Source organism: Hyla sarda, chromosome 5, assembly GCF_029499605.1.
Source record: "Hyla sarda isolate aHylSar1 chromosome 5, aHylSar1.hap1, whole genome shotgun sequence".
NCBI lineage: Eukaryota > Metazoa > Chordata > Amphibia > Anura > Hylidae > Hyla > Hyla sarda.
Window position 1 is genome coordinate 245,753,339 of NC_079193.1, and position 13,593 is coordinate 245,766,931.

Here is a 13,593-nt window from a genome sequence, read left to right on the forward strand (position 1 = left end):
GTTTTCTTTGATAGCAGAAAAGTTACATTTAAGTATCATCAGACCAGAGCACCTTCCTCCATACATTTTGGGAGTCTCCTACATGCCTTTTTGCAAACTTAGCCTTTATGTTTTTAGATGAAAGTAATGGCTTTCTTCTGGCCACTCTGCCATAAAGCCCAACTCTATGAAGTGTACGGCTTATTGTCGTCCTATGTACAGATACTCCAGTCTCTGCTGTGGAACTGCAGCTCCTCCAGGGTTGCCTTAGGTCTCTGTGTTGCCTCTCTGATTAATGCCCTCCTTGCCCGGTCCGCGAGTTTTGGTCGGGGCCGTCTTTTGGCAGGTTTGCTATTGTGCCATATTTTTCCATTTGGTTATGATAGATTTGATGGTGCTCCTGGAGATCATCAAAGATTTCGATATTTTTTTATAACCTAACTCTAACTTGTACTTCTCAACAACATTGTCCCTTCTTGTTTGGAGAGTTCCTTGGTCTTCATGGTATTGTTTGGTTACTGATGCCTCTTGCTTGGTGTTGCAGCCTCTGGGGCCTTTCAAACAAGGTGTGTATATGTAATGACAGATCATGTGACACATAGATGTGACTTCTGAAGGTAATTGGTTGCACCAGAGCTTTTTATGAGCTTCCTAACAAAGGGGGTGAATACATACGCACATGCCAATTTTCTGTTTTCAATTTCTAAACAATAGTTTTATTTATGTATTTTTCTCATTTCACTTCACCAACTTAGACTATTGTGTTCTGATCCATCACATACAATTCAGATTAACAAAACAAAATCAGAAAGGCACTGTAAGTAGGAAGCATTATGGCCCAAATATATAAATCTGTCCCAGACAAAGACTAAAGTGATTTGCCCATAGCAACCAATCACAGTTCAACTTTCATATCTTATTGAGATAAAATAAAAGCTGAGTTTTCTATGGGAAAAAAAATCACTTTTTTTCTCAGCTATATCTAGGGAACAATGCTTCCTGCACTGTATACACGGCACTGAATGTATACAGCAAGCAGGAATGCAAGGACGGTAGTAAGCAGGCTGTTATGCACGTTTTCCATGCAGCTGCAGACTCAGCATATACATGTCCTCCCTTTATGATCCATTCCTGGCTTTAGCTTTGGAAACTATATAAAAAAAAAACTAAACATGGTAACATACCCTAAGGTATTACACCTAAGCTACTGCATATGGGTGATGTTCATTAGTATGATCAAGATACTATATACATTTTTTGATAAATATCGCCATTAGGGGAGAAAGTGATTTGACATCATGGGAAATGTAGGCAGCATTAAGAAATCATTTCATTGGGGAAATAGTAATTAAGATGGCTGAAAACCTGTGCATGCCACATCACCAAAACTGGTAAGCACATGGCATGCACAAGAACCATTATTCTTTAATAATAGCCCTCTTTAATTCTTAAATTAGCTATAGAATATTTTATGTAATCTTGTGATCACCCCTTTAACTTAATAGTATATTAACTGACACCTTAGGTAGAAGTGAGAAAATAATCAAAGTAGAAAAGTAAACCGATAGCAAGCAATAGGGTGGCAGCTATCATTTAAAAATCTGATTGGTTGTTATAGACAACGTCTTTAGTCTGCATTAGTTTAGATTAAATTACACCCCCCAATAGCGTTTTCTGAAATATTGTCCTGTCTGGTGAGCCCCTGGCAATAGGTTTGGCTTGTCAGTTATGGAGGATATAGAGATCACCTGAAAAGTACAACATAATAGACTTACCATTCATCATTTCATTGTCAGAGAATTCTGTAGTCTCATCCACTCCGAGAAATATGCCAACTGAAGCAACAATAGCTACTGGGTAAATGGTTACTGTGTAGCGCACATACTTTTCAAAGATAAATGTTTCCATCGAGAACCTATGAGAGGGAGACAATATTATACACACTAAAGCATCATAAAATGGATTAAAGGGTCTATTAAAACCGTTAAGCTGTAAATGAATATAATATAGTGTTGTAAGTGGCACTTGGTGACTGATATGTCTGTACTACATGCAAATTTAGCTGAATGCCACCAGAGGTCAATGTGGCGCCTTCGTATCTGTGAAGTGGCTGTTGAAGTACATGGTTTCTTGTTTACGGAGTATAATATTACCTGATGTAATGAAAAGATAATATACACTAATGTTTCTTCATGATAGACAAAGCTCTGTGAATACAGCTTGTGCATTGTGCCCAGTTTTAGAACATCTGAAAATAGTAGCAACCAGATGCAAAATTCATGCCTATGACCTAGCCTGTATATATGTCATTATTTTAGTGTGAATTCCCCCTTGATGAGGCAGGTTATAAAGTGCAGATTATTTTCTCACCACACATGGGAAAAATATTCAGTAAGCTGCCCTAGCCCTGTATGTAAAGAATACTAGTAGAGGTTCAACGGGTCTACCAACACAAAAATGGTATGAACTCCCAATTAATTAATTATTGTAAGGAAAAGGGGGAGTGACTTAAAACTTAACTTTTAATTATTATGCAGCTAAGACACATATATAATAAGTGCAGAAATTGTGGTAATTGGCCAGGGATATTGATGCTAATCCCAGTGCCAAAAAGAGATGCAAATGATACCACACAGTGAATATACTGTCTACAGTCAACCGCACACTGACTATTCACACTGCAATTATTACAGCTTGGGTCAGTATGGTATATTATGTACAATGCCCTGCCCAACGCGTTTCAGTCAACTAGCAGTGACCTCATCAGGGGCTGTATACAGTTCTGTGTACTTGTACACATCCACCTAATTTCACTAATAGATGTCAAGGCAAATCATAATATGAGACCGCCGATACAGTTGACATAGACAGTAATGTAACTCAATGGAGTCAATAGAAGCAATATTCATAGTATTCAGGGTACGTCCGGTGGTTCATATCCGACGTCCTGACTGTGTCTCCATAAGCGCGCCCGCAGTGGAGGGGAGCCATGCAGTACTTGCAGCTACCAGCGCAGTAAATACTCTGGCTAAGGGTATTTATCTTTCCATTACCCACTACATGCCAGCTCATTTCAAAGGGGGGAGCTATGCACATTCAGGGAGGTTGTGATATAGGAGCAAGTACCCTGACATAGTCTACTTATAGAAAAACACAATTAACTGCACTCACCACTGGCTTCAGCCAGCCGACTCCGCTACATCTGCTTCAACGAATGTCTCCGGTACCAGACACGCTGCAGGGCGTGCCCTGCAGCGTGTCTGGTATCGGAGACGTCCGTTGAAGCAGATATAGCGGAGTCGGCTGGCTGAAGCCTAGCGGTGACTGCAGGTAACTGTTTTTTTTTTTTTATAAGTAGACTATATTATGACTTGGAGTTTTCTGGTCCCCAGCACCGCTGGACCTGCATACCTAGGACCTCGGTCTCCCGCAGCGATAGAAGAGCCGCAGCCTAGTAGACTTATCTGCGGTATAGGAATAGTGCCACTACATCTCGTTTAGTGTTGTCCTCAAGTACCCTGACGCCTGTCATAAAACCTTGTGGATGGATGTAATCACAAGATTTTATACTGCACATTTTAAGTTCCATCATTTATTTTGATTGATGTATACAGAATAAAATCTACGTGTGAACATATCCTAAGGCAAAGATGCATTTCCATGAGGTTCATAAATGCTAAATTATATTTGACACTGCAGAAAAATTCACATGTGAGCCACAGGGATAATGCCATGATTAAAATGTATGGCCTATCCACAAGTAGGCATCTGATCGATGGAGGCCTGAACACTATGACCCAATGAGAAAATGCCACAGCCTGTGGACAGGAGTGGTGCTGTGTTTGCAAAAAAGAAGCAGCATTTTTTATAATCCTGGACAACCCGTTTACTGTCAAATCTATTATCTAATGTGAAATAGTTGTATGTGTAGTTACTATTACTACCAGATGTAGGTAGGGTCTGCTGTAAGCATGAAAGAGACATTTCTTGTATCACTAGGGATGGACACAGTATACAAGGTTAGTTTTGAACATGTGACTGGGATGATAAGGGATAGGCACCCTAAAGTGCAGGTACTTGACCTTCTTATTATATATTATTGTACTGTTGCATATTATATTATATAATAAATACCGGTATATTACATAAGACATGACTTAAAACAAAGGAGCTGTGAAGAGAACTTACCAGAACAAGAGAGCAAACAATATAAGGCCAAGAACAATGCTGCTGACATAAGGTTCCACTACATGGAGCGAGTTATACTTCAGCACAAGGCCAAGATTAACAATAGTAGCAATGGAAGTCCATGTGGCGTATGTGGCAAGTCCATTATGTACCTTAAAAACAGACCAAGACAATGAATATCCACTAAGAGGCCTGACATATATACAGGCTCTGTAATGGCAGCAGCCCCACTAGTCAGTGAATGGGAATGATCATACTGACATATCCATTGTTACATAGTTGTTTCTCTAAAATTAAAAAACACACAAAAAAATACTTGTTTTTGAATTGGGAAAAAAAAAAAAAAAATATATATATATATATATATATATACTTGTATCACAGTAGTGCAGTGCCAGTGAAGCCCACTAGAGGGTGCAAGATAACTTTATATACTTACTCTTTGTCGTGTAACCACAGTACATTTGCATTCAGTATATTTCAATTCAGAGTTGTAAAAATACTGATTTTAAATTTGTTAAAAACAATAACACAAGACCACTAGGGGCACTTGTCATATAAAATAGCATATGGTCACGTTAGATTTTACATATAAATCTGTAGAGAATTATTTATTACTATTAAAAAATGGAGGGTGATTTTCTTGCTAACCAGAACTAATGTAAGGCAAGCCTTACATTGCTTTCTTATGACATTGAAATAAGATAAGGAGGTTGCACAAGGTTAGAGAAACATGGCTACTTTCTTGTAGAAAAAAGCAGCACATCTGTCTGTGTGTTGTGCCTATAGCAGCAAATAGAACAGAGCTGCAGTATCATACACAACCTGTGGACCGTTTTGCATGTGGCACTGTTTATAAGAAAGCAGTCATATTTTACTAGCCCTGTACATTTAATTTAAGCCATTATGTGGCATACGTAATCTGTGTGGGCTAGTTTTCAGAGGATACTGTTGCGTGAAATGACCGGCGTAGGCTCTGAGCGCTTCGGCGATTCCTTCTATGCCTCCCCGTGATCCCAGACCTCTGGATGTCTAGACACAGTTTGAACGGTGAGTGCATACTATTGTTCTTTATTTTGTTATTACTATTTACTTCAGCTGTATTGCGTGCACCCCGCAGGTGTCATTTGTTTCACTGGATCCATACACAGCTCCGCAAACGTATCCTTTATTCAAGTTGTGCTTATACAGGAGTGCTCTCCCCTTCATTTCTTTCTTCAGAGTACATTTTAATAGGATACTGTTCACATATATTGTTAAGATTGTGGGGGCACAAGAGTTGTACCCACATGATCACCATGGGGGAATGGCTGGAAATGACAGCCAAGCTCCTGCTGTAATGGCTGAGATAGGAGATGATTCTTATCACTGCTGTATAAGCCTGCAAACCCGATCATAGGCTGCCCTGAGGTGCCAAAGGCTGACAAGCTAGCCAAGGCTGCATGTGTATTAGGGCCATGCTAGGGCACAGTCTCATACATTGAAAATTCTAGCACAGTTTGCACCACAAAAATTGTGCACATGCTGTACACTTCATTTACTATGTCTTATAGAATTTTGGGTCTCACAGAGTTTTAGAAATCTTCTGATCCCTACATATACATGAACATTTGGAGTGGCCATGTGTTTATGCGTAATTGCTAAGGAGAAGAGGGGTTAGCCACTGCCATCTGACAGTGCCATATCTATTCAAGAACATCAAGATAATGCAATTGATATCCAATATGCCAAGGGAGGGGGGAGTTGAGAGGGGACCATACACTTTAGACTGCCATTAAGTCCCAACAAAATCAGTGGGTTTGGACAACTTTTCTAAAGGTCTCCATATACAAATTTAAATTAGAGCTCTGATGGCAGGGTTCTGATTTTGGCCATTGCTCCTGTGGTGCCTCCGGTGTCCTGCTTTGGCCCATAGCAGTGATTCTCTTCCTGAAGCTGCAGTGCGACTGTCAACTACAGAAGCAGGGGACTGGAGCAGGACACTGGAGGCACCATGGGAGCGCTGGAGTTGAGTAAATGCTTATTTTTTTTATATTCCACACAAACACCATAATTAGGAAAAAAAAAAAAACTTCTGTCAGAGTTCTCCTTTAATGCTAAAACAGCTATGGTCATTCGGGGGGTTAATACAGTATTCATACTATTCCTTCATTAGTTATTTAATTATAATGATATTGTAACATTTAGCTTTTCAGTTGAAACTGCAGATATATATTCTTACCAATATTCTGATGCACCACAAATCGAAACGCTGATTTTGTGACATCCAGTCTGCATGGCGGTAACAATTTCTGTATGATATGCGAAGCATAAGGATGATGGTAAATGGTATTAAAGCTAGGAAGACATTAGCGAATATAAGAAGCCTGTAAGAAAACAAATGAAAAAAAAATGGTCATTTTCAAAAACATATTAGCATATACCTATATTTGCCTGATGTCAGCCAAAGAGCCAAATGGATGTCAGCATTGTAAATGATAATCCCTTTCAACCCTACAAGTTCCTATATATTATTATATACGTTTAGAAGTCCTACTCCGATAACTGAGGCTGAGCTGTAACACCAGACACAGCCCATGGCCAAGTGTGGCACTGTTTCTTTGAAAAAGCCCACCCTTTCTAATTCTGTACAACACTATTTCTGTTCAAGTGTTACTGATTGAGATCATGTAGTAAAGTTGTGATATGCACTTTAGAGGTCAAAGGGGGTTCTCTCCTATCAATAACACCTTGCACAAATGCATGGTATGGGAATGCTGATTTTATACAAGATGGTGCCATGATCAGCATCACTTCTGTTACAGACAGTCAAGTATGGCTGTCAGGTCGTGCGGACCACAGACAACCACTACAGTACCTGCAGCAATAATAGCTGAGCACAGGGGTCCAAACACTATGACTACCTCTCCACAATCGCTTCCGCTGAAAAGGTCCCAACAAGTAGCTGTATACAGAAAATTAGTGCAAAACTTACTCTCTGTCCCATAAGAAGAGCCAGCCAATATTAATAATGTTGTTCAGTATCCACAAAACAAAAAATTCCGGTGGGTGAATTTCTGGTCTGAGGTATATGCGACTTCCATTATTGCTGAAACAGAACAGAGATCTGTATGTAAGGTATGGAGTATAAGTTGATAAAATTATAATAGTATTTTATTAAGTTTGTCTGAAGTAAATCTTAAATATGGCAAATTAACATGAACAATGAATCCTAAGGGCTGGTGAATTATAAAGAGGTTGTCAACAGTTGGTTCTGCTGTAATGTGATTGTCTATATAATAAGGTTCTGCCATGGTCTTGAACTTTACATATAACAGATAACATTATAAATTACATTGGATGATATAAATGAAATTGGATAGATTATAAAATAGAAGAGATCTTACTTGACATACACTAGTCTGTGATACTAGAGCTTTTAAAGAAACAAGAAACCACACACTATTAACATTAACTTAAGTAGTCACTGAGTTTTCATAAAAATTTTCATTTGTCCTTGGGACATGTGAAAAGTTCTGATCGGTCTGGGTCTGAGTGTTCAGACCCTCACTGACTGCAAGAATAACAGAGAGGGGCTGAGCATTGCTTCTCCCTGGAGTATGTAGATGTGCCCGAGGTGACCCCATAGACATACATGGGAAACCTGTCTTGGTCACGTGACACAAATTGTCATAAGTTGTAGGAAGACTTTAAAGTGCCTTAATCTTTGAGGCAAAAGCGATCCCTATTATAAAAAGATTTTAAAATAACTATTTTAAAAATGATCTTGGAAAATGTGTTAGTTATATTTAGAGTATGCGTGCGGGAAAGTAAAATATATTGTTTAAACACCAAAAACATCATATCATGTATATATAAAAGATCAGTATATTTGCAATTACCTTCTGAACAGAGTAGAAACCACATAGACAATCCACAGTCCGTTCCAGATATATATTACGGACCATATGGAGAATGTCCAGCCGGCAGGTGTGACATCTAGTGGGTATTTGGCAGAAATATTGCTGGCAGTTGTGATAAATAAACCTATTTAGAAAAGAATTAGGATCATTACCAGCACAAAACTGCTTTACAAAAACAGACAAGCAAACACATTTTTATGCAACAGTCATTTATTTGGCTTTGTAATTCCAGAATGTGTATATTCACCCAAAATGTATACAGATAATAAGTTATAACACTAAAACCATTGGCAGGTGAGGGAAGTAACAGTTAATATCTTGTTGCAATGGCAGCTGTTAAAACTGTCCTGCTCTGTGAGTTTACATTAGGAGCCATTATGTAGTTCTGACCATTATATAACTTATATTTGGCATTATTCACTAGATATCTGCTTTGATCTGATCTTCATCTCTGATTTACAGTTGCCCCTGAGCTAATGGGTAGAAACAAGGTGATGTCTGCCATACACTACACCCACACAAATGCACAACCACAGAAGAGGATATCCTGCAGTTCTATCTCTTTATAGCACACCCTCTATATCTCAAGTGAGGGACCGAGGGGTTTGGAGAGAGGGCAGAGGGGTATAGAGAGGACAAAAGGGTCTAGAGGGAGACACAGATGTTTGGTGAGGGCGGGGATGGGGGGTCTGAAGAATCGAAGGAGGGAGAGGGCTTTGGAGGGAGAGACAGGAGTATGAAGGTTCTGGAGAGGATAAAGGAGTCTGGATTCATGCATCTTTCATCTTGCCAAATCACACTGCTGGCACAGGTTTATAAACTGTATAGTTGCCTACTAAGCAATGCGTATCATTTTCAACACAATCATTTCAGTGATCACAAAATATTGCTAAAATATGCAGCACAACAGAGTTCCCCTAGTATTTTATTGCTCCGTATTCTTAATAATCACATTTGCTATCACAGGTTGAATTCAGGCATAACATGGCAGGCTAGTTTTCAATGTAAAACAGATTGTTTATCTGCTGTTCGAAAGATAGAAAGAGTTGAATTTTTGGAAGTTCAATTTTTTACCATTGACTTCTATTGGATTCTGCTCGTGAATTCCACTTGAAGAATGATCATGTTCTTCAAGCGGAAAGGAATTCAGCATCTGAATTCCGCGAGCGGAATTTCCACAGTGTGAACAGGACAACAGTAAAACCATTAAAGTCAATGGGCAGAGGAGATGTGAATTAATTTGGAGCGGAGAATTCAAGAGGAATTACTCGAGTAAATTCCTCTTGAATTACTCAGTGTGAACGGGCCCTAATACTCTTTGATTGTACAATTCTACATAAAAAGCATTATAAATGACAGACATAACTCTGCTGCAACAGTTTGTTTACTTTGGCTTCTACTCTCGGAAATTATCTTGTCACATGACCTAATGGTCCGCTCTTCCCTTTCCTGCTTTCTACTATAATGTTTTGTATTATTCTATTCAATTCAGTAAAGATCAAATGTTATCTGAGCAACTCCAAAAATCTAAATGTTAAATTCTAATTCCAATTATATAGGAATGATAGGAAAATGTATATACATTATTGCGTACCTTTTTGAGACACGGCTGAGAGAGCATTGAAAGCCACAGTACAAATGTAAGAGATAACCGAGAGGCAGATGAGGAACACCAATGCTATATTATATGCCTTCATTGTCCCAGGTCAACTTGAGGCAAAGGGTTGAAGTTCGGTAGAGTACGAAGGCTTTGTTTTGTGGTGGATTCTCTATGCTGGTCTTTTATACCTGTGCTTGAAAATGTCAGTTGTATAAATATGAAGCTTATCTATGAGACTTTGTACCTGCATAGTAATGAATCTTATGAAACCTCAATAACAATTCTTCATTTTATTGCAGCTTGGGATTTTCACTTGTGTAACAGTAAAAATAGTTGCAAGCGTATTACAGATAGAACTAGCCTAATACCTGCCAATTACATAATATAGTATTTATATACTAAATCTAGTGTTTCTATATAATGATTTTTGTTATTTTATTATGTGGTGTCTACAGGTGGTTGAAATGCACACTTCATCATGCCATGGCCTTAACCTGAACCTATATGTTCTGAGGATGAGATAGCTCTCCTGGGACAATGGCTGTTAGCGGGGTATGATGCGGGCTCCCGACTCATGCCCGTGTCATACCGGCCGGCCCCCAGCTGATTCCTGTAGCTGGGGGCTGGCGTTATTAGGCGACATCACCGTGGCCGGCTAGTAACCCTTTAGATCGTCGCTGTCAAAGTTGACAGTGGTGTCTAAAGGTGCATGTATACCGTCCCTGGTGGTCCAGTGAGGTGGATCGCCCCTCCGCAGCGCGATCGTGCACGGGGGGGGGGGGGCGATCCACTGCTGAGGTAGCCTAAGGGCTTACCTCATGTCCTGTCCCGGCTCCAGCACGCTTTATCAATCAAGCACAGAGCACACAGATCAATGAGATTCTATGAAACCCCATTGATCTGTATGAGGAATCAATTGATTCCTCCTAAAAGTCCCCTAAAAAAAAAAAGTTTAAAAACACACACATTAACCCCTTCCTTATTAACCTGTTAAGGACCCAGGGCGTACCTGTACACCCTGAGTCCGCTCCCGATCTATAATCATCATAGCGGGTCGGGCCCGGCCTCTAACAACGGCCGGGACCCGTGGCTAATAGCGCGCAGCATTGATCGCGCTGCCGCGCGCTATTAAACCTTTAGACGCGGCGTTCAAAGTTGAATGCAGCATCTAAAATGAAAGTGAAACCATGCCGGTTAGCTCAGGGAGCTGTTCGGGATAGCCGCGGTGATGCGGCATCCCGAAAAGCTTACAGGGCAGCTGGAGGGTCCCTACCTGCCTCCTCACTGTCCGATTGCCGAATGACTGCTCAATGCCTGAGAGCCAGGCATGAGCAGCCAAGCGGCAGAATCATCGATCACTGGTTTCTTATGAGAAACCAGTGATTAATGTGAAAGATCAGTGTGTGCAATATTATAGGTCCCTATGGGAGCTATAACACTGCAAAAAAAAAGTGAATAAAGATCATTTAACCCCTCCCCTATTAAAAGTTTGAATCACCCCCCTTTTCCCATAAAAAAACAAAAAAAAAATTATAAAAATATATCATTAATTAAACCGCACGGTCAATGGCGTGCACGCAAAAAAATTCCAAAGTCCAAAATAGTGCATTTTTGGTCACTTTTTATATCATGAAAAAATGAATAAAAAGCAATCAATAAGTCCTATCAATGCAAACATGGTACCACTAAAAACTTCAGATCACGGCGCAAAAAATGAGCTCTCATACCGCCCCATACGCGGAAAAATAAAAAAGTTATAGGGGTCAGACAATTTTAAACTATAAATTTTCCTGCATGTAGTTTTGATTTTTTTCAGAAGTAGGACAAAATCAAACCTACATAAGTAGGGTATCATTTTAACCGTATAGACCTACAGAATAAAGAGAAGGTGTCATTTTTACCGAACAATGTACTGTGCAGAAACGGAAGCCCCCAAAAGTTACAAAATGGCGTTTTTTTTTCAATTTTGTCTCACATTGATTTTTTTTTCCGTTTCGCCGTAGATTTTTGGGTAAAATGACTGACGCCATTACAAAGTAGAATTGGTGGCGCAAAAAATAAGCCATCATATAGATTTTTAGGTGAAAGATTGAAAGAGTTATGATTTTTTAAAGGTAAGGAGGAGAAAACGAAAATGCAAAAACGGGGTTAAAAGTTTAAATCACCCCCCTTTTCCCAAATTACATATAAAAAATATATAGAGTAAACATAATAAAAATAAACACATATGGTATCGCCACGTGCGAAAATGTCCGAACTATAAACCTATATTGTAAATTAAACCGCACGGTCAATGGCGTACATGCCGTGTGATCAATAAACCCCCCGCACAAGACCTTGTCTGCCTTCCCTGCTATTTTGATGTCCTCCACTGGAAAAGCTTGAAATAAAGAAGTACCTGCTTGCATTGAATTTTGGGGTGAGTGCTCCGTTATTACTACTTTTCTTCACATGGAATATCACATTGGACTATGTCTATACGAGTAGCACCATCTGCATATACAGAGTACACATCGAGATTGGTGGACATTTGTATTGAGGTACCTGTTTTTTGGATTTATGAAGTGGTTGGGCCAGGATTTTTTCTTTGTTCTGGAGAGGGGTCTATATAGTTTTTATAAGAGAGTAGCTCTGTTTTTCTATTCCTGGATAACCCCTCTAACCTGTGCTTCCAAGTAGTCTGTCATACACAATTCTACCAGGGAGCATTCACCCAAGTGTGTATTCACTAGTTGAGTCCTGGGTTGAAAGCATTTCCCTAGTAGGCACGTGAACTTTTGTTCTATTTGTGTCTCCTAAGCATTCTAGTGGAATGATGCCATCTCACATCTTCCTTCAATCTCAATCTGGTTGCAGTCATTTCAATCATTATGTTGTAAGGTAGCAGTCAAAGAGGTTTCAGCCTCTATATTGGGCCTCTATATTAAATATTTATGGAATATTCTGAGGACACACCACCATTGTCTAAAGTTGGAAATCTGCTTTAACATCTACCACTGCCCTAAACTTTTTAAAAGTAAACATGATAAAAGATGCAAACTGACAGATCCTTATGATTCCTAGAATACTTGTATAACATGGTCCATTTAACAGTCATATTACGTTAAAAAGTATGTAAAGCCATGTAAAAGTATTACAAAGCCATGTAAATTGTCTTACAAGGAAGATGTTATTGCTTATACACCAACCTTTTATATTGGGAAGCAGAATATTACATATGTTTCGTTCCACTGAACAATTGCTGCTGTCCAAATATTTGTAGTTGTTGGATCCAAGCAAATATATAACAGCAAGGTGGTTGCATTAATGATACAAGCAAACAGATGAAGTTGTCAGGATGTGTGAAATGTGAAGTATCATTGAGCTGGGATAATATACATAAAAGAGCTGACATGTTTACACTTAAATAAATATGTTCATAGTTTATGCTTTTTACGGTTCTTCTGTAACTGAACAGGTGGGGTGTGAGTGGCAGTGCTGGTAGATGCAGACTGTTTAGCTTTCCCCACATTTTAAGTCTACATTTAACATATAGTCAGGAAATGCTTCCAACACATATGACTAATATATGTCCTACTTTTGTTTACATTTTGATATGTATATGGCTTGTGCTAAAATAATTGATACCTCATAATGACAAAAGTTAAAGGGGTACTCCGCCCCTAGACATCTTATCCCCTATCCAAAGGATGGGGGATAAGATGTCAGATCGCCGCGGTCCCGCTGCTGGGGAGCCCCGGGATCCCCGCTGCGGCACCCCGCTCTCATTACAGCACAGAGCGAGTTCGCTCTGTGCGTAATGACGGGCGATACGGGGGACGGAGCAGCGTGACGTCATGGCTCCGCCTCTCGTGACATCACGGCCCGTCCCCTTAATGCAAGTCTATGGGAGGGGGCGTGACCGCCACGCCCCCTCCCATAGAC

The 13,593-nt window shown here is 39.7% G+C and overlaps 1 protein-coding gene across 1 annotated transcript in view; it reads right to left on the reverse strand.

Annotated features, from left to right (window-relative positions):
* LOC130273923 (uncharacterized) overlaps nucleotides 1-13,593 on the reverse strand; it is a 60,344-nt gene that overhangs the window by 9,182 nt on the left and 37,569 nt on the right. Inside the window, exons 2-6 of the mRNA XM_056521446.1 lie at nucleotides 8,049-8,193; nucleotides 7,142-7,255; nucleotides 6,389-6,533; nucleotides 4,168-4,319; nucleotides 1,755-1,894 (exon numbers count right to left, since the gene is read on the reverse strand). Of these exons, the coding sequence (XP_056377421.1) occupies nucleotides 1,755-1,894; nucleotides 4,168-4,319; nucleotides 6,389-6,478 (382 nt within the window). The 5' untranslated portion in view covers nucleotides 6,479-6,533; nucleotides 7,142-7,255; nucleotides 8,049-8,193. The remainder of the gene's footprint in view (nucleotides 1-1,754; nucleotides 1,895-4,167; nucleotides 4,320-6,388; nucleotides 6,534-7,141; nucleotides 7,256-8,048; nucleotides 8,194-13,593) is intronic.